The 27212-nt window shown below is 41.0% G+C and overlaps 1 protein-coding gene across 7 annotated transcripts in view; it reads right to left on the reverse strand.

Annotated features, from left to right (window-relative positions):
- FAM91A1 (family with sequence similarity 91 member A1) overlaps positions 1-27212 on the reverse strand; it is a 61741-nt gene that overhangs the window by 23404 nt on the left and 11125 nt on the right. For 6 of the 7 annotated variants that reach the window (XR_014492236.1, XR_014492237.1, XM_083360551.1 and 3 more), the window contains exons 8-21: positions 24197-24259; positions 22168-22274; positions 20055-20093; positions 19834-19946; positions 16842-16960; positions 13490-13602; positions 13191-13277; positions 11212-11344; positions 7024-7172; positions 5414-5548; positions 3647-3760; positions 2382-2454; positions 1789-1938; positions 159-266 (exon numbers count right to left, since the gene is read on the reverse strand). Coding sequence is in view for 5 of the 7 variants with exons in the window: in XM_083360551.1 (XP_083216677.1) it covers positions 159-266; positions 1789-1938; positions 2382-2454; positions 3647-3760; positions 5414-5548; positions 7024-7172; positions 11212-11344; positions 13191-13277; positions 13490-13602; positions 16842-16960; positions 19834-19946; positions 20055-20093; positions 22168-22274; positions 24197-24259 (1503 nt within the window). In the remaining 2 variants the exon portion in view is untranslated. The remainder of the gene's footprint in view (positions 1-158; positions 267-1788; positions 1939-2381; positions 2455-3646; positions 3761-5413; positions 5549-7023; positions 7173-11211; positions 11345-13190; positions 13278-13489; positions 13603-16841; positions 16961-19833; positions 19947-20054; positions 20094-22167; positions 22275-24196; positions 24260-27212) is intronic. The other variant, XM_083360550.1, reaches the window with a different exon arrangement.

Consider the following 27212-nt stretch of genomic DNA (forward strand, 5'->3'; position numbering starts at 1 on the left):
GTTCTACCACAAAGCCCAACCAATCAACGAGCTGAATTCCTGCTTCTCGTTACAGGTGAGCCAGAGACTGCAGAGGACAGCATGGACTACTGTGTGATGCCATTTAAGGTCTCCCATCTCCTAATAATAAAATCTGCTCCATTTTGATAAGAGATTACCTTCTGGGCTTTGCTTGGCAGTGGGATCTACATAAGGCTCTTCAATGACCATTTCAAAGGATTCTGTACTTCCATTTACATCTGAGCTTAGGGCAAGCTCTGGTTCACCTGAGAAGGAAAATAAATACTTAAATTATAAACATAATCCACCTTGGATCAAAAATTGTCCATGACGGCATTCCTATTCCTATTCTTGAAATAATCAATTTTCTGGATAACCTTGAGCTGCGCTGCAATGGTTAAGAGGGATAAGATCCACAAAAGAGCCTTGGTGGAGCAGTGGGCTAATGCCTCCTTAAGTAACACCAGCTGCCTGCAATTAGTGCAGATTCGCATCCCACCAGGCTCAAGGTTGACTCAGCCTTCCATCCTTCCGAGGTAGGTAAAATGAGGACCCAGATTGTTGGGGGCAATTAAGCTGACTTTGTAATAATGCCGCTTGGGGTGTGTGTGAAAGCCCTAATAAGTAGGCATATACCTAGAATGAAGGCTACTGCTAAGCTTGTAAGCCGCCCTGAGTCTTCGGAGAAGGGCGGGATATAAATGGAATTAAAATAAAAAAATAAAAATAAATAAAAGAAGAAAGAATATAAATACAAAAAAGCAGGCTAGTTAGAGCTACATTCTTCCCTATAAAGACATGTGGATGTGAGAGCTGGACACCAAGAATGACTGAAGAAGAACTGACGCCTTTGAACTGTGTGATGCTGAGGTAAATTATTGCATATATTAGGGACAGCCAGAGCAACCAACAGAGGTGCTGAATCGTATAAGATCAAAAACATCACTAGAAGCCAAAATTGCAAGACTATCTCTGATTTACTTCGGATATGTCAGGCGTGCAAATTCATTGAAGAAGTCAACGACGCTAAGGAATGGTTAGTGGAACAAGAAGAAGGGGGCAAGCAAAGAACCTGCTGGCTTGAGAACATCAAAACTGACCCCAAAAATGGACACCCAACAACTGAAAGAAGCTGTGCTTGACAGGTTAGGATGGAGAACCCTTGTCTATAAAGTTGTCAAGAATTGGACATGATTGAATGGTTAAAACAACAACATACACATGAACTCCCACAGAGTCGGCCTCCTCAGGGTGCCATCGGCCAGGCAATGCCGGCTGGCGACCCTCAGGGGGAGAGCCTTCTCTGTGGGCGCGCCGACCCTCTGGAATGAACTGCCTCCGGAGCTGCGGACAGCCCCTGACCTTCGGTCCTTCCGCCGTGACCTGAAGACGTGGATGTTCCAACAAGCGGGCCTGGACTGACCATGGTTTTTTTAATTTGGTTTTTATTGTGTTAAATTGTTCCGTATTTCTTATATTCATTGTTTAATTCTTTTTTAATTTTTGTATTTTATGTTTCTTAATTTTTATTGTGAGCCGCCCTGAGTCCTTAGGGAGAAGGGCAGCATATAAATTTAATAAATCCTAAATCCTAACTGCATTTACTGTAACTAAAGGCTACGAATGTAAGGTTTTGGAATATGTTTCTTAGCTGCATACGTCTTAACGAATGCAGAAGAATCTTGCTACCCCCTTCTGATCTCTTTCCACACGTGGAAGAATGCACAGAAATTTAAATAACTAAATAACTACCTACCTACCTACTAATTTGACAACCCAAGGACCAACCTTTTTCGTCGGACGCATCGCTCAGCTTCCTCTTAACAGGGTGACTGAAAGGGTTCAACATGGTGATGTAGCCACAGAAGTGCTGGAGATCCATCTTTTCCCTCAACATCTTCAGCGCTTTATGAACACCCATGTTGAGACGGGAAAAATCTAGACATACCCCCCCCACACACACACACAAACACACAAAAAAGTGTACATTAAAACAGTTTTACTAAATTAAACCACAATGACAGGAGGATATAAAAAAAAGATTTGGAGAATTACTGAATGTTGACATAATGTCCGGTTTGGGATTTGATGTGCTCGTATTTGGGATTTCTGTTTTCATTTTGTTCAGTTTACAGTATTTTCTTTGGAAAAGAAAATGTGCAATCAAAACTTTTAATTAAAAAAAACGATTACTGATGGTGAGCAGGTTTTCCTGTCAGAATACAAGCCTTTGCAGAAGTCTCTAGACCTCTGCCTAAAGTCTCTAGACTTCTGAATATAGACAGAAGATGTCTATAGAAACATGAATCAAGAAGTGAGAGAAACAAATTTCTATCTTGATTTAATGACCTATGAACTATTAATAAATAACTCCACCTTACCACCTTGCTGTTCTGCTTCATCAAGTGGAAATGGAATATAGACAGTTTCCCCCACGCCGTATATGCCGTGTCCCTAAATGCCAAAGTAAGAGGTAAGATACGAAATCCGCATCTTTCTGACAACTTTCGGTTCTGCGTTTTTCCAAGTCGCCTCAATCGTTCTGTGATTTTGGAACATTGGTTAAGAGTTGTTGGGGTAAGATTGGGGATATCTAGGCACAACTTTCTCTGTGCCCACAAAATTCTCAAGGAGACTGGGCCTGCCATTCTCTCTCAGCACTATTTTACAAAGTGGCTTGTCAGGATAAAATATAGGTAGGATAGGAATGTTTGGCATCTTAGTTGGGACTGAAAATTCCATCGTTAAGCGAGGTGGTTGTGAAGTGAGTTGAATCCAATTTTATGACCTCTTTTGCTGTTGCGGTTAAGTGAATCCCCACGGTCATTAAGTGAATCACCAGGTTGTGAAGTGAAATCTGACTTCCCCCACTGACTCTGCTTGTTGGCAGCTGACTAGGAGAGTCACAAATGGGGATCATGTGACCCTGGTACGCTGCAACCATCCGAAATACGTGCTAGTTGCCGAGTTCCCAAATTTTGACATGATTGTGGAATGCAGCAACGATCACGTGTGAGGACTGGTTATACACCACTTTTTTTCAATGCCATCCCAACTTTGAATGATCATTAAATAAAAGGTCATACGTTGAGGACTACCTGCACAAATGAAATAAATATTTGTTTGTATACTGGTTTGAAGCCATTTTTAAGACCCAGCACTTCTAGATATCCTTTCCTGCAACTGCTGAGCACCGGGACCTGTTCTAAAACTAATGCTGTATCTAATCATTTCAAGTGTGAAGGCTTGTGAGTTCAACTCCAGTAGAGCTTCACAGAATAATATTTAGCTGCCCACATCTGACAATTCCCAATTGGGACAAAACCGCTCATGTAACACCTCCCGGTGGTCAATTTCATGTAAAACAATATGATGTTTTTTTTTTAACCCAATGAAAATTGAATTTTGTGGAAGAGATTGTATTGGCTGAGTTGATATAATCTGTATCTAATCCAACACACCTGGAAGGTTACCCTTTGTATCCTATGAGAACAAACACTGACCATGGAAATCTAAAAAGCTACAATTAAATGAACAGCCTACCCGCCATTTTTTGCCTATTCATGTTTCTGCTTCTACCCCCGCCAAAACAAAAAAATCTATCAAAACTCAGTTATTTAGTCTATTTTTTAATAAGTCCTTGTACCTGAATCAGGACAGCAGAATGGGTTAAAGCATCATTCAGCATAGTAAGCACATTTGAAGTGGGGACTACTCCTGGATCATGACCCCAAGATGTTATTAATAAGCGGTCATAGCCCTGGGAATCAAATGCAAAGAGACAAATTAAGAGCCAATTAACAAGATATTTCCATCTACAGTAGTGTTATTCAGTATCTGTATTTTTCCACAAGTTTTGCCATTAAAATTTTACTTGGTTCTCCTTTCAGTCTGCTCATCTGTACACCGCCCTGAGTCCTTCGGGAGAAGGGCGGTATAAAAATTTAATAAATAATAATAATAATAAATCCTTTTCTGTTTGTTGGGAGAGAAAATCTGATCTGTATTTATTTAATACATACTTTTTCAAGTAATAAATTTGCTAATGCCATATTTATAATTGGCCTGGGCACAGTCTTTGGTGGAAAGGCTTAGTATAATAATATAGTAGGCATCTTTGTTTTTGTAGTTAATTTGCTATCAATAAACCAATTTGATATGCAGATGTTAAGAATTGAGCGGTATAAAAAAATACAGGTATATTGTCTAGACAACAGGAGTGTGTCTTAGCTTTTGTTGCACGTGTGTCAATGGATCTCGAATTACGGCTTATTCAAGAAAAAAATAATATTTAGAATGTACTGGACTCCCCTTACCTATGGATGTAAAAGGACTGTCAAAAACAGCACTTTGTTCAAGATGTTTTAAGGATCATGCTTCTTTAAAGCACATAGTTTTACAATGTCCTCTAGTTTTGGAAGAAAGTAGTCGACTGTGCAAGAAAGCTAAAATTCTCAGAGGATAATATTTTCTTGAACCACATACGTAATACATGGAATTTGATAACTGGACTCTTCATGGTCAAAAAAATGAAACTGCAGCACTGGAAAAATAAATGTACGCTTCCCCTTCATTCAATGAACACTTGACTGCACGTGCCACCTAGGAGCTTATAACACTTATGTTCCTTGACATATTGTTTCATTTTATTATATAACATTTTTAGGTTTTTTTCCTACTCTTTGACAATGACTATTAGCTTTGTGTCTTGCCGTTTTCTTTTTATTAATTAAAAAGCAATAAAAATAAATCTGAAATATTGTATATTACCTAATAAACCCACTAGACCAGGGGTAGGCAACCTCGGCTCTTTTATGACTCATGGACCTCTGGGAGCTGACTCAGGAATTCTGGGAGTTGAAGTCCATGAGTCATAAAAGAGCCGAGGTTGCCTACCCCTGCACTAGACTAAAGAGTCCGATTCAGCCCATTTCGAAGTGCTCTAAATGCAATGTTTTCCAGATTCTTCTTTTGCCAGATGATAATGGCTTAATTATATTGATTTATCCCTGGAATCATCTGCCTTCTAGCATGAATTAGAAACCCCTTAGATTTCAAGCATCAATAACTTCTCAAAGGGTTACCAAATATTTTGAATTCCGAACAGGTCATTTTGGTAAGAAGTAGGGGAGTAAGTAAGAAGTAAGACGAGCCCATTTTCAATTCAAACATTTTGGAAACACTTTCAGTTACAATAAAGGAGAATATCTGTAGCTCAGGGCTGCACTGATGACTTTATCTAGTTTGGAGAATAAAACATCTGCAAGAAAGCAACCAAGCTCAGAGTTGTTTCAATCTTTCACAGTTTCACTCCGCATGCAACTATTGATGAGTTGTTCTGATGTGGAGGCCCAACTTCAGAACAATGCCATTACAGAAGACTCTCGGTCCCAGAAAAGTGCGGAACACCTACCTGAAATATATCTGGAAGTTTTCGAAGTCTTGTGCCTTTAGATAATAACAGGGATGGAGGTCCCTGTCCAGTTATGTGATAAATATAGAGCTTGAACCATACAGAGCTAACTTCTGGAATAGCTGGCCCAATATGCTGTGAAAAGATAAAAAAAAGTCAGAATAAAAGCACACGGGGAAGCTAATTCTGCTCAGCAAGAAGAACAAAGCCACTGCCATTAGCATTTGCAGTGGTCCTCAGACAATTTTATTTTATTTTTTTTAAAAAAAGTTAATTATAAGATAAAAATACAAAAAAGAAAAGTTAGAAAGAGGGTGGGAGGAAAGGTGTAGAGAGAAAAAACAAAAAAATAGAGACTTCCAATTTTTTTCAGAGCAGTAGAATACAAAAAAGCTACAATCTCTACCTTTCCCTTCACATTTTTGAACGTTTCAAGCCATTTCTATAACAACAAAACCATTCTAATAATCAACACCTAAAATCAAAGTTTCATATTTTTTCCCCCCAATTCAAAGCAAAAAATCCTGAAGTGGTTTTCAAGTAGAAACTCTTCTCTTGGATTAAAACAGTCAGTTTCACCATCTCCGACAACTGCATCACCTTTAACATCCATTCTTCCATTGTGAGAATTAGTCCTACATTCTAACAGTTTTATTTTCAGCATGACTCTTGGAACTGTTATTTATTAAAGAACACAAAATATGCTCATTTTGCAAAAAAAAAAAACCACAAAAAAACCCCCCTAAACCCTAGAAAATCTGTGTATTTATTATGAGAGACTGTTTAGTATCTCTTGGGTGAATTTTTTTCTGCTTGGAAGCCCTAATCAGATTTTTTTAAAGTGTGCATGTTTTTTTAAAAACAGAAACATTGTACATATTTATAAATGGCTATGAACAGTTGTGGAGGATTTTTTTTTAAAGGCAGGATAGGTCTTTAAATAAATACATAATAAAATTGTAAGGTCAAGCTACCAAGGACAGCATAACACAACGCTATGTAAGTTTCATGAAACTGAACAGGTGGAGAAACAAAACACTTTTAAAATTTAGGCAGCATTGTGTTGTGCTGTATTTGTAGCTTGTTGTTGTTGTTAGCTGCAAAGTCGTGTCCGACCCATCGTGACCCCATGGACAACGTTCCTCCAGGCCTTCCTGTCCTCTACCATCTTCTGGAGTCCCTTTAAGCTCATGCCTACTGCTTCAGTGACTCCATCCAGCCACCTCATTCTCTGTCATCCCCTTCTTCTATTGCCCTCAACCTTTCCCAGCATTAGGGTCTTCTCCAGTGAGTCCTTCCTTCTCATTAGGTGGCCAAAGTATTTGAGTTTTAGCTTCAGGATCTGGCCTTCTAAAGAGCAGTCAGGGTTGATCTCCTCTAGGACTGACCGGTTTGATCGCCTTGCAGTCCAAGGGACTCGCAGGAGTCTTCTCCAGCACCATAGTTCAAAGGCCTCAATTCTTTGGAGCTCAGCCTTTCTTATGGTCCAACTTTCACTGCCATACATTGCCACTGGGAATACCGTAGCCTTGACTATACGCACTTTTGTTTGTAGCTTGACCTTGCCATTTTTTTAAATATTATGTATTTATTTAAAGGATCTTGCTTACCTGGGGGATGCAGCTGCTGGTAGGTCGAATTTCATTGGTGAGGGGTGCCATGGAGACAAGCAGTGTGTAGTTTTTGTTCAAAACTCTACTGCAGGTGGCAGGATCCAGGCCAAGCAAGCTTTCACAGCGTAGCAAATCCAGAGGGAAACCTACATTAACAATGTCAAAGACACTTGGAATACAGATAGCAAACGAACATATATACAAGTGAAAGGGGCAGAGGAAAAGGGGAAGGAAAAATACAGATTTAGATGGTCTTTCTTCCTTGGGATTTAAGTACTTGGTTTTTGGTTTTTTTAAAGAACACCCCTAGGGAGGTTTGGAATGGGTAAGGAGATTTCCCGGTGAACAGACTGCAGGCAGTCCTCAACTTACCACTACAATTGAGCCCCAAATTTCTGCTGCCAAGTGAGACATTTGTTAAGTGAAACTTGCCCCATTTTACGACCATTCCTGCCACAGTTAAGTGAATCACTGCAGTTGTTAAATTAGTGACGGTTGTTAAGTGAATCTGGCTTCCCCATTGAGTTTGCTTGTCAGAAGGTCACAAAATGATCCCGCGACACTAAAACTGAATGTGAGTCTGAATTTTGATCATGTGACCACAGGGAATGCTGCAATGGCTGTTAAGCGTGAAAAACGATCACAAGTCACTTTTTTTTCCCAATGCTGTTGTAACTTTGAATGGTCACTAAACGAAGTGTTGTAAGTCGAGGACTCCCTGTTTAAATTCTTAGGCCCTTTTTTGCTTTCCCAAAAGTGCTTGAGAAGTTTATCATAATTATTTCTCGTGGCATAAAATATTTTCAATTTCCTTTATAATAAGAAGGGGGAGGCAGAGTTGTATAAAAAGCACCTAATGAAAACATCTGTGCTAAGGAAAACACAGCACCCCACCCAAACACACACACACACACACACACACACACACACACACACACACAATAACAGGTATCATAATAGCTCCTACATTAATCTGAACACATTTTGAACAATTAGTTGTTTATGAAGGAAGATGCCAACATATAGTTTTTAGCTCCTATAGCAGGGTTTCTCAACTTTAGCAACTTTAAAGATGTTTGGACTTCAATTCCCAGCATGGCTGGGTGGGGAATTCTGGGATTGAAGTCCACACATCCTAAAAGTTGCTATGGTTTAAACTGCAAGGGAGAAATAACAGTAGTTATTTCTATCAACACAGTACGGTTTGACTTAATAGTAGAGAGATGCCTTCATTGTGGGATAGCCTCACAAAGGGAACAAGACCACAAAATTTCCATTTGAACAACACATTCATGGAATAATAAATGTTGCCAAGAAACAAGTAGAAATTAAAATGGGATTTTTATACCTCCCAATATTTTGAAGAGTTGACTATTACTGTTTTTGAAAAATCTCATTAACTAACAGACTAATATGCTGTTTTGAAGAATGGGCTCCATTCCTGTATCATAAATTGTTTCGTATTGCTCTGGTACATCAAAAGATTATTATTATTTTTTGCAATAAAATATGGATAATTCTCTGTTCAGTAAATGGCAACAACTTGGGTACATAGTGTTTGGGATTCTTAAATAATTGTCCAGTGATACAGTTCTCTGATTTATGGATGCAGATATTCTTTTTAAGGAAAAAATAATATTTTTTAAAATACCATCTGTCTCCTTGAGGAACACCCATCGTCACCACCAAGGAAAAGGCCAGTGATTTATGCCCTTTTTTGTCTGGAACAGTTCAAGTCTATTTTATCCTACTGTTAAGTACAAAAATGTCTAAAGGAAATACTTTTGGCAGGGCAAATTTGAGGAATTTTGAGGAAGTTTGCATATGGTCTGTAGGTTGGTCTCTTCAGTAATAACTAAAGAAAGTCCACATGTCACTTCTTTTTAAACAGAACATCAGAATTTAGTGGACCAAGTTCCTTGGTTTTGTTAAAGCAAAGAGTCCATCCTCTTCTTTGTAATTTAAGAAACGGATAAGACAGACAAAACTCAAAAATTAAATTCCTAAGAAACATTACGTTTCTCGAGAAGCATAAATGAGCTGTGTAAAACCCACTGTGTAATCAACTGGATACTACATAAACAGATTTTTTTTTACCCCAGTGTTGTGGATACAGCAACAGCTGAAGCCTTGTTTAAGCAATCCTTTAGCCTGAAATAACAATTCACTAAGTTTTTCCCCTCCTTCAATTAATATAAGAAATTTATTTACCAATGACACTAACTGGAAGTGGGCAGTTTATATTCATGTCTTGCATCAACTTATTTCTACGAAAGAGTTTTTAACTGTACCCTTTCCTAGAGTTTTCATTAGATCAACTAGATCTAGGACGTTATGTATAAAAGAAGAAAAGGGCAAATAAAACAATATCCTTACTGGAAATAAATTAATTAAACAGACATAAAACTATCCAGCTTTGGGGCTCTCATGTGGTGATTGGTAGACAACTGTCTTGGCATCCTCAATGTTTATGTTCATATTGATTGTTTAAAAGATTATTCTACTTTTTTCCAAAGAAAGAAGTCAAGGCCTCAAACCAGCCTCAAACATTCTCCTTATTTCCAGGAAGCCTTTTGGATCCAACACATCCCAAAAAGCAAAGTTAAAAATAAATAAATTAAGAGGACTACAGTCCAGGGACTTATTTGCAAATAACCATACCAACAAAAAATGAGAAATAAGCTAAAATGGTAGACTGCAACAGGGATAGATGGGCAAATGAAGGGGTGGGCAACTTTATTAACCCAAAAGGACAGAGAGACTTAATCTAGACTTGGCAGCAAAAAATATGGAACACCAACATTGATAAAAATTGCAAGTGTGAGGTGGGTAAGGGTGGCATGTACGTTTTATAAAAGCAACTTAGGAACACAAAACACACCTTCCAGAGCGAAAGTGATGCTAAGTTGATCCAAAGCATTTAAACTCTGTGAAGCTGGAGAAATAAAATCTAGACACTCTTATTAACTGATCCAGAGACTGCCATGTAACCATTCTAAACATATTCTTCCAAAAAAACTGCAGCTAGGTAAGTCCTGGAAGTGATATAAACTTGAACATTATTTGGGGACTAACGAGTACAGACGAAGTTGGGCTACTGGAATCGAAGCCTTTCTTTAGCTGGGGGATGAAGAAAAATGGGCTGGTTTCATAAAAGACACCAAATGATATCCCCACCCCCATGACTTTCTTAGAATCGTAGGGCTGGAAGGGACCTTGGAGGTCACCTAGCCCAGTCCTCTGCCCACAGCAGGAGACTTTATTGATTCTGGATAAATGACTGTCCAAACTTTTCTTGACCTCCAGTGATGAAGCACCCACAACTCTTGAGAGGCAAGCTGTTCCACAGATTAAGTGTTCTTACTGTCAAGAATTTTTTTCCCTTCATTCCAGATTGGATTTCTATATTGCTCTCTTTAACAAGCTTTCACCCATTGCTTCTTGTCCTGCTCTCAAATGCTCTGGAGATTAAATCAATCGCCTCTTCCCTGTGACAGTCCTTCCAAGTTCTGGAAGGCAGTTACCATGTCACCCTAGTCCTTCTCTTCATTAGGCTAAACGTACCTAGTTCCCTTAACTGTTTTATCGTACAGTTTAGCCCAGGGGTCCTCAAACTTGGCAACTTTAAGACTTGTGGACTTCAACTCCCAGAATTCCTCACCCAGCCACAAGTCTTAAAGTTGCCAAGTTTGAAGACCCCTAGTTTAGCTTCTAGATTTCTTGTCGTCTGTGTTGCTCTTCTCTGCATTCTTTCTAGGGTAGGGTCTCGGCCTCTTTTTCTTTTTTTTTTGCACCATGAAAAATCCTAGTTGGGGATTGTAATTTACTCTTAAAAACAAATATAGTTCACAGAGGACTTCCACAAACATCTTGCTTCCATTAGAAATGCTTTCAGACAATCTTTGGACAAACCCTAATCTAAACTTCATGAAAGCGTAGGTGGTATCCGGTTGATTTTGTTGCTACGTCACTGTGCTTGAATTCTTTTCTGGCCTTAGTTGGATATATTCCACTCCTCCTGCAGTTTTAATGCCACACAGAAATTAATCTTTCGAAGAGAAGACCCACAACCAGCGATTCTCAAATGATTTATCACATATTTGGAACAGAGTTGCCCGACAAGAAAGGAAGCACCGAGCATATAAAATAGCAGCTTTCTATTAAAACAGATGTTTTTCACTGTACCATTACTGGGTTGTTCAACGTGTGAAACCTGAGCCACCAGGTCCTTATTGTGTCTCAGAAACAGGATAGTGTTTCTCAGGGTAAGAGCGTGATCAAAGTATCTTTGAGCTTCACCCTCTCCTGTACTCTGAACCTAAATAAGAGAAGACAAACATGGACCGTCTACACAAATGCGGTTGCCACAACAAATTGAATTAAAGTATTACACAACATTCCCAACTCAGGGGTTATGAGTGTCACAGCTGCTTTGACACTCTAAAGAAAAAATAATATCTATTACATTCACAGCTATTATGTTCCTACCGTGTTTCCCCGAAAATAGAATAGAGCTGGAAGGGACCTTGGAGGTCTTCTAGTCCAGCCCCCTGATCAAGCAGGAGAACCTATACCATCTCAGACAAGTGATTGTCTAGTCTCTTCTTAAAAACCTCCAGTGATGGAGCACCCAAGATTTTGGAGGCAAGCTGTTCCACTGGTTAATTGTCCTCACTGTCAGGAAGTTGCTCCTTAATTCCAGGTTGCTTCTCTCTTTGATCAGTTTCCAACCATTGTTTCTCGTCCTTCCCTCTGGTGCTCTGGTGAACAAAGTGACCCCCTCTTCCTTGTGGCACCCCTCAAATACTGGAATACTATCATGTTTCCCCTATTTCTTCTTTTCTTTAGTCTAGCCGAGGGGTAGGCAACCTTGGCTCTTTTATGACTCATGGACTTCAACTCCCAGATTCTGGGAGTTGAAGTCCACAAGTCATAAAAGAGCCAAGGTTGCCTACCCCTGGACTAGCCAAACCCAAGTCCCGCAGCTGTTCTTCGTATGTTTTAGTCTCCAGGCCTTTGATCATCTTAGTTGCTCTTCTCTGAATTTTTCCCAAATTCTCAGCATCTTTTTTGTGATATGGTGACCAAAATTGGCTGCAGTATTCCAGGTGTGGTCTTACTAGGGTTTTATAAAGGGGTACTAATACTTTGCGTGACCTTGATTCTGTAATGTAATGTAATGTAATGTAATGTATAGTATAATATAGTATAGTATAATAATAGTATAATATATAATATAATATAATATAATATAATATAATATAATATAATATAATATAATATAATATAATATAATAATATAATATAATATAATATAATATAATATAATATTATAATATATCAGGTCTTATATTAATTTTTGCTCCAAAAGACGCATTAGGTCTTATTTTTAGGGAAATACGGTACTCAATGCTTCTATCTGGCTGACAATCTAAAGTGGGGCTTATTTTTGGGGTGGGGTTTATATTATGAGCGTCCTGAAACATCATGCTAGGGCTTATTTTCCAAGTGGGGCTTATTTTCAGGGAAACATTATAGTACTTGGGATAACCTGTACCATATGAAAAACGGAAGGCAAAATCCAGTACTTTAGTTAATACTGCTAGGTCCATTTTTATAGGTTAGCTTTAGGTGCATATGAATAGAAATATATTTATACTGCAACAGTGGTGTGAAAAACGGTCAGAAGTCACTTTTTCCAGTGCTGTTTTAACTTTAAAACAGTCATTAAATAAATGATTGTAAGTCAAGGGCTATGTTTAACGAGCAAAGCATCTCCGTATTTTTTCCTTGCAATTCAATTATCGAGGGTTTCACTGATGATTGATATGAAAAGAGCTGAGTTATATCATGAAAATAAATGGGTGGGGGGGGGGTTTGAGTGGGATAGGGTGGAGGGAGAAAAGGGGGCAATGCTGTTTCTACAGGCCTGCAAACTGGATCCAGCACCTCAAGCAGCTTTCTGTAACCTTAAAAACTCTCCCAAACTTTTGCTTTTGTCCAGCACGGAAAGAAACAAAGATCATGGTATGAGCTTTGGATTTTGAAGAATGGCATCTATGCTGTAACTAGAAAGCCTTTACTGCAAGACAGTAGTCCTGTCACATTCTGATCGCTGCCACAAGAATTATGCTGTGTAAAACAGGGGTCAGTTGTTTTTATACCTTTTCAAGTTCCACCAGAAAACTGTCCAGTGACTCATCTGACAGTTTTCCTACTTCGAACATGGTGACTGCATGGCTTTTCAAATTCTGCAAGACAAAATACACCGCTACTAATTTTCAGATAGAATTCAAGATAAAAAGCACTGCGGGAAAAAAAAGAACGCAAAAACCCCTCTTGAATGCCTTTTGTGAAAATCAGCGCTTTAAAACTGACTTTGCCCACGATTCCATTTCAACTAAAAATAAACCCGGGAACATTTTAATAGGTTGAGTTCAATCAGATGAGCACGTCGACTTACTGGTGAAAGATTCCCCATCATCAAAAAGGCGGTCAGAGTTGAATCGAAGAGGAAGGCTATCCTCTTCGTGTGTGCAGTAGACAGACTTAAGCTGTTCACGCTGGCTGTGTCACCTTGGAAAGCAAAACAAAATCAAACCAGTCAAAATGGAATTCTACCAATCAGAATTGCCTATCCCACTAATGGACTCCTCACGAGTCAGGAAACAGGATGACTTGACAGCTTGCAAAACTGAGCGAATCGTCCTCTGTTGCCCTCACCCACCTGCCATTTGGATATGCTCTAAATCAGCTGATGTGCTATGATGTCACCGTAGGGCAGACATGTCAAACACAAGGGCCGGGGGCCGGATCCGGCCCGCAAAGTGGTTTCATGTGGCCCGTGAAGCCATCCTGGAAACAGTGAGGGACCGGCCCCCACTGCCTTGGCCCTGGCCCAGAGACCCTCCTCCTGCCAGAGACCCTCAGATCTGTCCCACTCCTGCCCAGGCCCCCATAGGCACCCTTGATGACAACGATGTAGAGCTGGCCATGCCCACCCAGTAGGCCACACCCACTCTAGCCATGCCCACCCAGGCCACGCCCACCCTGGCCATAGCCACCCGGCCCCTTGAGGGCAACCGCAATGCTGATGCGGCCCTCAATGAAATTGAGTTTGACACCCCTGCTGTAGGGTGTTTGTTATTCTTGCAATCAAAGTCTGAAAGGCTACAGATACCACTGAACTTACAACTATTCATTTAGTGATTGTCTGAAGTTGCAAAGGCCGTAGAAAAAGTGACTTATGATTGGTCCTCACACTTATGACTGTTACAGCAACCCCATGGTCACGTGTTCAAAATATGGACACATGGCAATGTTTGAAACATCCTGGTGGGGTTAGGTGAGCTTCATTTGTGAGCTTCTCAGTCAGCTTCTGACAAGCAAAGTCTTAATAACAGCTCAACAGCCGTGTGTTTCACTTAACAGCGTCAAGTGAGTTAACAATTGTGGCAAAAAAGGTCATAGAACTCAACTCACTTAACAACCACCTTGCTTAGTGATGGAAATTCTGGTCCCAATTGTGGTCATAACCTGAGGACTACCTGTGTAATGCTTCAGCACCAAACATGATACTGAATTAAGGCCTTAAGTTTTCTCAGCATATCTAATAGCTACTGGCTCAGGTGGTCTGAAATACCAACAGGCTGTGAAAAATATCAAGGCAAGAAATTTAATTGATGGAAAATCCTGAGTTTCACAATCTTGATATCCGTGAGCAATTCTAACGACATTAGGCAGTAGAGGGAATACACTTGGGTGTTAATTTTTGCTTGGGCAGGAAGCCTTGAATAACCTAACAAACACCCACAAAAGCCACAGTTTTATGGTGGTTCTCCTCCTACCTCCTGGGCCGTTCGCAGTCGGTGTTGACGGGAGGGCAGAGGTCCGCCCCGAGGTCTCTCATTTGTGGAGTTCCTCAGGGGTCGGTCCTATCTCCCCTCCTGTTCAATATCTATATGAAGCCGCTGGGTGAGATCATTCGTGTTTTTGGGGTGGGGTATCATCAGTACGCTGATGATACCCAACTTTTTCTTTCCACCCCAAACCAACACAGTGATGCACTTGACGTGATGTCCCGTTGCCTGGAGGCGGTTCAGGTTTGGATGGGAAGAAACAGGCTCCGACTCAATCCTGCCAAGACTGAGTGGCTGTGCATACAGGCATCTTGAATGAACCATTCTATTCCATCTTTAATGATGGGGGGTGAGGTGTTACCCCCCGTCGATAGGGCTCGCAACTTGGGTGTCCTCCTAGATCCGCGGCTTAGTTTTGAAGATCATATAGGAGCATGCCCAGGGGGGCCTTTGCCCAGGTTCGCCTGGTGCACCAGTTGCGGCCCTATCTGGACCGAGATGCCTTGCGCACAGTCACTCATGCGCTCGTGACCTCCCGGTTAGACAATTGCAACGCTCTCTACATGGGGCTGCCCTTGAGGACCACTCGGAGGCTTCAGCTGGTGCAGAATGCAGCCACGCGAGTTGTGATGGGGGCTTCCCGATACTCCCATGTAACACCTCTGCTCCACGAGCTGCATTGGCTTCTGGTTGCCCTCCGGGTGAGATTCAAGGTACTGGTGATGACCTATAAAGCCCTAAATGGCGTGGGTCCGGGATATCTTGAGGGAACACCTGCTGCCGGCCTCAAGTTCCCTTTGTCCTGTGCGCTCCCACAGGGAGGGCCTTCTCAGGGTGCCGCTGGTAAAAGACTGCCGGCGGGTAACACCCAGGGGGAGGGCCTTCTCTGTGGGTGCACCTGCCCTGTGGAACCAGTTACCCGTAGAGCTCAGGACTGCCCCTGATCTTCGTTCGTTCCGCCGGGACCTGAAGACCTGGCTCTTTGAGCTTTCCGGCCAGGATTGAGAATTTTAATTTTAACTTATTGTAATTGGGTTTTATTTTTTTTATTTTTTATTTTAATTCCATTTATATCCTGCCCTTCTCCGAAGACTCAGGGCGGCTTACAAGCTTAGCAGTAGCCTTCATTCTATGTATATGCCTGCTTATTAGGGCTTTCACACACACACACCCAAGCGGCATTATTACAAAGTCAGCTTAATTGCCCCCAACAATCTGGGTCCTCATTTTACCTACCTTGGAAGGATGGAAGGCTGAGTCAACCTTGAGCCTGGTGGGATGCGAACCTGCACTAATTGCAGGCAGCTGGTGTTACTTAAGGAGGCATTAGCCCACTGCTCCACCAAGGCTCCATGCTTTTAATTGGAGCTATAGGCGTTTTATATTTTACTCAAGGATAATTTAATTATTTTAACTGTTATTAACTTTTTGTATTTGTAGTGTTATTTTAATTACCTTGTGAACCGCCCCGAGTCCCATGGGAGAAAGGCGATATATAAGTTCAATAAATAAATAAATAAAATAAATAAAAATTTCCTTCGGCTTCCAGCTGGAGATAAGACGAGACACATCCTTCCTACAGAGTTCTACAAATGTAGTGTAGTCTAGCATGAGATAAGGATGTAATCTTCACCTTAAAAGAACACAAGGAGATTCATCCACAAAACACAATCTATTGCTGATTTTTTTTCTCTCTCTCTCTCAATCGGTGGCTCACCCTTCACTGCAAGTGGGCATGTTAGGTTTTTTTCCCCCCACGTTTAATGCCTCCTGCATGCAGAGACCAGCACGTTTGAAACAAATCCTTGCAACTCCTGAATCGGTGGAGTTTAAGTGGAAGAACCCCCTGCAACACGCTGCCAGCAGAGATCAGAAGACGCCAGGCCTATTAATGAGAGGCACCGGATGGTATGAACTGCAACTGATCAACCCGGCAGTCGGCACCCAATTGCTCACCTTGATCATCCTGACTGTTGGTATCTGTATCGGTGGCAGAAGAGCCAGCCTCTTGTACAGGACTCCTGCTTTCTCCGCCGTCCCAGGATAACAGCATCTTCTGTGGGTCCAACGTTGTTCTAACAAGGGGGGGAACACGTCATGGGAAGAGTTTTATAGGGTCAGATCAAAAGGCTACCTGATCTGCAATCTTGTAAGTCATGCATCTGCCTCCTGAGGAGTCTACAAATAGGATCTGAGGACAGCAGATCCCTCCCACTACTGTGCCCCAGCAACTGACCTGAATATCTTGAGGTTGGGAAACTGGGTGGAGCGGTCATCTCAAAATAGCATAACCATTCTAGAAGTCCATAGGCTCTCAGCAAAAAATTGAGTTACATTTTTTAGGCTTTACAGTCCAACATTCACTACCCAGGCTTCTAGCCTACTATCGCTGAACCCAGAATTAAATTAGAATTCTCAGGGAACTGGTTTTAATCACTGAAAGAGAAACCTTCATTTATTTTTGTGAAGCGATTCTGACTCCGGTGCTACAACGTGAATTTGGAAATGGGAAGATTTAAAGGTGCTTTTTCTTTGTCATAATTAAGGGGCAGCATTTGTAGCTGGGTGTTGAGAAAGTTTATGGAGGCTCCATTGAATTCAAAGGCTTTTTATTCATCGAGGGGAGTAGGATTGGACCAGACACGTCAAACTCGTGATGTCACGTGACGTCGCGCAACGTATCGGAGCTTTTTCCCCCATTGCCGGCAATGGGGCGGGCATGGTTTCCTGGTGACGCATCCGGCCCGCGGGCTGGCAGTTTGACACCCCTGGATTAGACCCTGAAATTGCACTTGTTAATCAGCAGAGAGAACTTTATTAGGAGTTTGCAAAGGACACAAGCCCCTTAAAAAGGAAAATCCTTTTATATGCCCAAGAGACAAAATTTGATGCTGGTGCAATGCAATCCATAAGGGTCTGTGATATTTTTTCTTGCTATGTTTCACCAAAAGATTGCAGTGTGTTAGCCAAGTTTTTCTTTAAAGTGGCAGTTCCTTATTTTTCACCTTACCCAACATTTCATTAGACTCTTGATATTAGATCTTGGACAACTAGCACGAGAAGATAGGTAGTCTTCAACTTACGACCACAAATGAGCTCAAAAGGTCTGTTGCTAAAGCGAGGCAGTTCTTAAGTGAATTTTGCCCCGTTTTACATCCTTTCTTGCCAGAGTTGGCAAGTGAATCACTGCAGTTGTTAAAGTTAGTAACACGGCCGTTAAGTGAATCGGGCTTCCTCGTTTGACTTTGCTGGTCAGAAGGCGGCAAAAGGGGATCATGTGACACCGTGACACTGCAGCCGTCATAAATGTGAAACAGTTGCCAAGCATCCGAATTCTGATCACGTGACCATGGGGATATTGCAACAGTTGCTAAGTGTGTGAAAACGGTCATAAGTCACTTTCAGTGCCGTTGTAACTTTGAACGGACACTAGAGGAACAGTTGTAAGTCGAGGACTACTTGTATTTGAATTGAGAGCATTTTTTTTAAAAAAACCCTCAGATAGAAGTATTTGCCACAAAAGACAGATTGGGTCCCTGCTATGTTCCTTCTGCAGGCGGGCACCAATATTTTAATTCAGGCAAGGGGGCCTTGGATGGCTCACTGGGACTTCAGCTGATAAAGTGGCAAAGAGGGAGAGAAAGAAAGAGAGAGACCATATTGGGTATTTTTAGCTTAGCACATTGTCGTAATTACACTTCAATGGCATTACTACTTTTATCAGCCAGTTTGTGGGCTGCCTTGAACACCATCTACCGATCTGTTGGTGGAAAAGCAAAATGTCAGTCCACCCATCGTTTTCACCACAATGTAAAAAAGATGTTGAGACTCTAGAAAGGGTACAGAGAAGAGCAACAAAGATGTTTGGGGGACTGGAGGATAAAACATATAAGGAATGGTTGCTAGAATTGGGTATGTCTAGTTCAATGAAAAAAAGGACTAGGGCTGACATGATAGCAGTGTTCCAATATCTCAGGGGCTGCCACAAAGAAGAAGGAATCAAGCTATTCTCCAAAGCGCCTGAAGGCAGGACAAGAAGCAACGGATGGAAACTAGTCAAGGAGAGAAGCAACCTAGAACTAAGGAGAAACTTCCTGACAGTTAGAACAATTAATCAGTGGAACAACCTGCCTCCAGAAGTGGTGAATGCTCCAACACTGGAAGTTTTTAAGAGAGTGGACAGCCATTTCCCTGAAATGGTATAGGGTTTCTTGCCTGAGCAGGGGGTTGGACTAGATGACCTCCAAGGTCCCTTCCAACTTCTTCTTCTTCTTCTTCTTCTTCTTCTTCTTCTTCTTCTTCTTCTTCTTCTTCTTCTTCTTCTTCTTCTTCTTCTTCTTCTTCTTCTTCTTCTTCTTCTTCTTCTTCTTCTTCTTCTTCTTCTTCTTGTTATTGTTATTTTAGAAATACTTTTGATTCCAAAAAGTACAATGGCTTTTAGAACAATATTTTAGAAATACATTGATTCCAAAAAGTACAACGGTTTTTTGGAAGAATGTAAAGGTATCACCTGACTGCAATTTAAGGCAACTGTGTCTTTTTCTGGGATCACAGCCAGGGGATCCTGTGCAATCTAGGGGAAAGACAGAACTAATTTTAAAAGTTGGAAATGAGAGCTGATTTTCTATCCCCAGGTTTCTTGAAGCAGCTTTTTGCAACACATATACATATTCTCATATACATAATCCTCTATGCTAGTGGTTCTCAACTTTAGCAACTGTAAGACGCCTGGACCTCAACTCCTAGATAGAATTCTCCAGCCATGTTGGGCTGGAGAATTCTGGGACTTGAAGTCCAAGTTAAGAAGCTTTGCTCTACGCATATTACTATGATTCTTCAGAACAGCATTTGGATAAATGGTGAAATAAATACAGAGTAAAACTGAGGTAGGAAGCTGAGGAAATTGTCCTCTTCTGCTTTCAGTAGAAAAATGTACTTTTATACTTACTTCAGCCTGTTTATTGAGGGAACGTTCCGCCATGATGAATGAAGGTTATCCAGGTTTATTACTTGACCCTTTTTATGGGCAAACCCTAACCGGCAATACATGGAAACAGCATTCTGGAAAAAAAAATTCCGTTTAATAATTTTGAGAAAGAGAAATAGAGAAGTTGAGCAATAGAACAGTTAATCTTTTCTCTTATACAATAAAATGGAATTGAAGCCTACCTTCACAAGTGACAAATCAATCTCTAGGACATTTGCTAGCTGAAAATATATAAAAGTAAGGATTATTGATAATTGTGTTCATTTACATCAGCTCCATTAAAAATGTCACACTTAGTGCCTACCATATAAGAGAGCCAATGATTGAATTACATAGTGTTTTCTTGGAATATTTAACAACATTTCATCATGGTGAAATAAAAGCAACCAATGAACTCATCGGCCTGGTCAACTGGCTAGTGTTCTAATACTAATTGTAAATACATTTCAAGTGTTTAGCAGACTCTTAAGATATCAATACACTCCACAATGATAAATCTGTATCACCTAATGGAAAATGCATTCTGATACAATTTCACAATCTCAGCAGTTTCCATGCATTTGGAACACAGCCACAGTTTAGCAGCACAATATATACTTCGGAATCTAAAGTTCCTTGGCCTAAAGTTCAGTTGATAGTCTGATCCAGGGTAAATCAGCTTTGCTTGTTAATATGAAGGCAGATTCCAGATGAGAAAGTTGAAGTATTTACAGCGCTGCAACACATTTCACAGTCACTTCAAGGATTTATTACGTGAGTTAATAATGCTTTTCGATGGGAAAATGTTTCCCATTAGTATAAAAAAACAAGGGGGCAGGGAGGAGGAAAGAAGCACATTCTTCTGCTTATTTTTCCAATTTAGCATTGCAACCTTACATCCTCGGCTCTGTAACAGAGATTTGAGCGGGAGGTGATCCGTGATGGCAGGGGGCTGAGGAACAGCTCCTCGTGGGAATGGTGGGATGAAATGGTTGAGACCTGTCCTTTCTTCCAGCCCTCAATATTCATCCCCAAGCAACGTCATTACCCCCTTGGTGGTCTTAGGACTCAGCTGCTGTTAGGTCAGTGTGTCCTGTCCTTGTCCACGATCTGATTATAGATGGGGCAGACAAGCTGGAGTTTATAAACCAGACCTTGGTAAGCCTGGAAGGTGGAGCTCCCTGTTCCAATATCTCAGGGGCTGCCCCAAAGAAGAGGGAGTCAAGCTATTCTCCAAAACACTTGAAGGCAGGACAAGAAGCAATGGATGGAAACTAATCAAGGAGAGAAGAAACCTAGAACTAAGGAGAAATTTCCTTACAGTGAGAACAATTAATCACTGGAACAACCTGCCTCCAGAAGCGGTGAATGCTCTAACACTGGAAGTTTTTAAGAAGAGACTGGACAGCCATTTGTCTGATGTGGTATAGGGTTTCCTGCCTGAGCATGGGGCTGGACTAGATGACCTCCAAGCTTTGGGGTTTGGCACTGTACAACCAGGGGGAGGGGGAGAAGGCAGAGAGCCAGTTGGCCATCATGAGACCTTAATGGCTTTTACAGGCTCAGCTCTGTAGATAACCATGCATGAGCTCCTCCAGTTGAAACTGAGCTCTGTGGAGGAGTTGAGTTTTTTTGCTGTTGCACTAGCCTTCCTCTTTACGACCATTCATTTAGCGACTATCCAAAGCGACAGCAGCATTGAAACAAGTGCCAGTCCTTGCACTTACAACTGTCCCCACTACCTGTAAATCTTGATTTGGGTCTGACCAGATGATCCTGTCAAGGTCTTGTTCCAATGTCACCGAGTGGGAGCCAAGACACAGCAACCATCATAAGTATGAACCAGTTGCCAAGCATCCATATTTTAGTCACATGACCATGAAAAAGCTGCAGTCGTCATTACGTGTGAAAAATTGATCATGTCACTTTTTTCAACGCTGTTGCAACTTTGAATGGTCGCTAAATGAATGTAAGGACTACCTGTAAATCAATCAGTGATGTTGGATTAATTAACATGAGGCAGAAAAACCTGTAGCACTCTGGTAGAACATGCCTACTAAGGACTAAAGAAGGATGACTGCAGAGCTGGTAGTAGTTGTCAATCAACTACAACAACCAATTGTTGTCTGTTTATATTTTTACAATTTATATTTATATGGCTGCTCATTTCATCCATGGGACTCCGGGCGGCTACAGGAATTAAAATACAATGCAATATAAATTGAAGAAAAATCGAATAAAAATAAATAAATAAATAAAAGCTTCTGAGCAGGTGCTGGTTTACAGCCTCAGAGAAGTATTTAAATAATGACTTACCTCTGCAACATTTGTGTGCTCATCTATGGAAACAAATATCTTGTACAGCAGAGTTTCAAAATAATCTCCCTGAACTCTGTTCATAACAAATCCTTCAAGTGGAGGCACTGAAAAGAAAAAAACCATGTTTTTAAGGATAATGTTAAGTATAAAAAGAAGTGCCATTTATCAAAGTAAGAATATACAATAGAATTCCTGCTTCTCTCTTTCAGAAGAGACAAGAGACTTTCATAAGCGAATGAGATAACAGTCACAGACTTACACTTATTTTTCTACTTGTAACTTTACCAAATACAGGAGGTCCTCGTCTTGCAACCAAAACGAAGCCCAACATTTCTGTTGCTAAGCGAGGCAGTTATTCAGTGAGTTTTGCCTCATTTTACGACCTTTCTTGCCACAGTGGTGGCGAAGTGAATCGTTACACTTGATAGGCTACTAACACAGTTGTAAAGTCAATCTGGCTTCTCTATTGACTTTGCTTGTCAGAAGGTCGCAAAAGATGATCATGTGACACCCCCCCAAGACATTGCAACCATGGGGATGTTGCCATGGTCGCTAAGTGTGAAAAGCGATCATAATTCACTTTTTTCAGTGCTATTATAACTACAAAAGGTCATTAAGCGAATGGCTGTAACTTGAGGACTACCTGTATCAAATGCGTAATGGGACATATTCATCACACACACGTACTGTAGGCTCTTCAACATTAACATTTTCATGTAAGATTCCTGTACAACAGGGGTCATCAAACTTGGCCCTTTTATGACTGGTGGACTTCAACTCCCAGAATTCCTTCAGCCAGCGGGCCACAAGCCATAAGAGGGTCAGGTCTGAAGAGCCCTGCTGTACAACTATTGGCCTCGGAGTTTATAGGTATTTTATTACTGCTGTTAAAACTGATAGTGAAGCAAATGCATTTGCTCACATTTGAACGAATGAACCTTTATTGTCAAAGTACAACATGTGTACATTGAGATTGGCTGAGCCTCCCTTCGTGCCCACCCCCACAACTGACAGTGACAACAAACCCACCATCTTGTTACACCATGTGAGCTGATTGCACAACACACCGGCCTCGCAAGTCAATCATACATAAAGTTTATAAAATTATTTCCCGTTCAAGAGCCTACCAGCCCATGGATAAAAGCTGTTCTTCAGCCTGTTGGTACGGCTGGCTATACTTCTGTATCTCCTACCCAATGGTAAGAGAGTAAAGAGGTACCGACCAGGGTGTGAGTCGTCCCTGAGGATTTTCAAAATAATATATGGTTGGAACAAGCATTATTCTCTCCTTCTCTTCGGCCTATGACTTAGAATCAGTCAGCCAAGCTAAATTATGGAATATACAGCCATATCAAAGTAAGTCCTTCCGCACACAATGAAACCGAGATCTGGAATTCAGCATCATTACGTCATTAAACTATTCCGTCAATTGTCCATAGCAGGGGTCCCCAACTCCTGGGCTGTGGCCCGTTTGGAACCTGGCCACACATGTCGTGGGGGGGGGGCTGTGCTTGTGTGCGCGGCCCCACTTGCACAAGCAGGTGATCACTCTCGCACGGTCAGCTCCATTTGTGTGAGCAGCAGGTGTGCGTGCCTGCCTCTCATACAAATGGAGCTGCACGCCCGAGCACACTCACCCACTCCTTGCACAGATCCATCCCCTCTCCCCACCACCACCGCCGCCAGTCCGTCAAGCCAGAAAGGATGGAGGGTGCTGGTCTACAGAGTTTCTCAGTCATCCAGGTTATAATTGTCCCAAAGGAGTTTTTTTTCCCAAAAGGCAACTGGACTTCCTTTGTTTTTCCTTGAAGACATGTCGCTTCTCATGCAAGAATCTTCTTCAGTTCTGACAGCAAGAACTGAAAAAGCTTCTTGGATGAGAAGCGAAAAATCTTTAAGGGAAAAACCAAGAAAGTCCAGTTGCCTTTTGAAAAAGCTCCTTTGGGGTATTAAGTCAGTTAAACTATTACATGTTTAACTGTATCAGCACACTGAACAGGTTTCTTTTAAAAACAGTTATACGCACCTGCTATGCAACTATCATCGGATATTGGTACATCAAGGTAGATAAACCCCTTATTATATAAGCCTATGGATACAAAAAAGAACCCCATTATCCTAACAGATTCTCATGCAGTGTCTTCAGTCACTCTGTTGTGCTGAGAAATGAAGAAAGTGAGACAGATTTCAGAAAATGGTACATGGAATAGTGACGGTTATGTTCACATTTTTCTCTAATTCAAATTAAATCCAGTTGCTCCTTTGAAAATTAATCCAAATTACTGCATGCATGGCACAGTATTGCACAGAGATGCTAGTAAGACAGGATACATCTGTGGCACAGAACTGAGACACTCTAAAGCAGTGTCCTCATCCTTGGCAACTTTCAGATGTCTGGGTTTTAAGACATCTTAAACTTTAAGAATTCTTTGATTTGAAATCCAAACATCTTAAAAGTTGCCAAGGTTGAGAAACACAGCTCTAAAGTATCCTTCCTTAACATGATTCTTTCTTCAAGATTGAAATTAATAGACTAGAAAACATGTATACACACACACACACACACACACACAAACACACACAAAAGGATATTGCTTTTTTGATGAGAGATTTACTTTGAACATATTCAAACGAAAGTACCAGAACAAAAATGGCTGGAAAGTTATAATTGCAACTTTATCCCTATGCATATTTGCTTAAAACATGCTTCACCAAAATCCAAACATAAATATATCTGAACAAGATTTAAATGTACGTTTCATAACTGTACAAAGAGCTTGGAAGAATACAAACATTTTAGCTGAAAAAGTATCGGCAGTAAAACCTTGCTGTAACAGACCAGTAGAGAGGGGTTATGTCCATTATTTCCAAATGCCTGTTAAAACTGTCAGTTATGTTATTTGCAGCAATTTACTATGTTATGTTCATTTGCATAATTATCTCATTTGGGGTTAATTATATCATTATGCCAACTGCTAGGAAAGATGTGAAATTAATATAAATTTAATTTCCTTCAGGAGGATGCCTGGACAGAAATCTGGTTAACTGCATTCAAAATCCACTAAACTGATTTTGTTAAATTGTGGTTTCGCTGTTTATCAATAGTCACACATATTTGGGCTAAAATCTCAAATGTCATACAAATACTTGGTTCGGTGTGGTACTCAAATATTTCAGATAGATTAAAATTTGCAAGTAAATTCCAGCAGCTACCAAAGAGTTACACAGACAAGGAAGGGTACTGAGAGCAGTAAGAGTCACACACATGAGTACACTGAGTTGTAAAAGCAAAAAGTATTTTACTTTGAGATGGTGTAAAAACAAAAATGCACAGTCAAAAATAAACAGTCCAAGTAGCAATCCAAAATACAAAGTCTTCTTACCAGTCCAGAGGTCAATACACAGTTCACAGTAACAGAGCAAAAACAGTAACAGTAGAGAGCAGTGAATTCAGAGAGAGAGAAGCTACGTTCCTAGCTTCCTCTTATGGCCATGAGAACACTTACACACCCATTGGCCAATTAACAACTTAAAGACATAACATCATGGTTGATATATTTTCAACCCAACATTGTAGGCTAACACCATATGCCTAACAAGCAGGATTCAGATGACTCTTATTCCATGAGCCTAAATTATTCCATGAGTTTAAATTAAGACTATTCGCAAATATAACATAGCGGAACTGTTTTCTAAATTGAGGGGAAAGCCCAAATACCTGATTCAGCACTAGGATCATCTATTCTAATAAAGATACAGAACAACAGAGTTGTTGGAAGGGACCTCAGAGGTCTTCTAGTCCAACCCCCTGCTCAGGCAGGAAACTCTAATACCATTTCAGACAAATGGTTATACAATCTGTTCTTAAAAAACCTTCAGTGTTGGAGCACCCACAACTTCTGGAAGCAAATTGTTCCACTGGTTAATTGTACTAACTGTCAGGAAGTTTCTCCTTAGTTCTAGGTTGCTTCTCTCTTTGATTAGTTTCCATCCATTGCTTCTTGTCCTGCCTTCAGGCGCTCTGGAGAATAGCTTGACTCCCTCTTCTTTGTGGCAGCCCCTGAGATACTGGAACAATGCTATCCTGTCACCCCTCACCCTTCTCTTCATTATTTATTTATTTAGTTAGTTAGATTTATATACCGCACTTTCCCGAAGGACTCAGGGCGGTTTACAGGGCATTTAAAAGAGAGTCAATACAAACGTTAAAACAAATTAAAAAAGATTAAATAAAACCCTGAGAACAATAAAAAACCCAGTTAAAATTAAAATTAAAAATATTCTCAGCCTGGCCCAGAGAGCTTGAAGAGCCAGGTCTTCAGGTCCCGGCGGAATGAACGGAGGTTGGGGGCAGTCCTAAGCTCCGCAGGCAGCTGGTTCCACAGGGCAGGCGCACCCACTGAGAAGGCCCTACCCCTGGGTGTTACCCGCCGGCAATCTTTAACTGGTGGCACCCTGAGAAGACCCTCCCTGTGGGAGCGCACTGGACGAAGGGAGCTTGATGCTGGCAGCAGGTGTTCCCTAATATCCTGGACCCTCGCCATGTAGGGCTTTATAGGTCATAACCAGCACCTTGAATCTCACCTGGAGGGCAACTGGAAGCCAATGCAGCTCGCGGAGTAGAGGTGTTACATGGGAGTATCGGGAGACCCCCATCACGACTCGCGCGGCTGCATTCTGCACCATTAGACTAGACATACCCAATTCCAGCAACCGTTCTTTATAGGTTTTAGCCTCCAGTCCCCTAATCATCTTTGTTGCTCTCCTCTGCACTGTTTCTAGTGTCTCAACTTCCTTTTTTACATCGTGGCGACCAAAACTGGATGCAGTACTCCAAGTGTGCTCTTAGCAAGGCATTATAAAGTGGTATCAACACTTCACATAATCTTGATAAAAAAAAGGAAAAGTCATACAAAGAAAGGCGAATGCCCAAATTATTCTCTATTTTCTCTAACATGGAAGCTTTCCAATCTTTTAACTCAAATCTGTAACAAAAATAATATGCAAGAATTACTCTCTTGTTTGGAAGGAATACAAACAAA

Source organism: Vipera ursinii (assembly GCF_947247035.1).
Source record: "Vipera ursinii genome assembly, chromosome: 3".
Lineage (NCBI taxonomy): Eukaryota > Metazoa > Chordata > Lepidosauria > Squamata > Viperidae > Vipera > Vipera ursinii.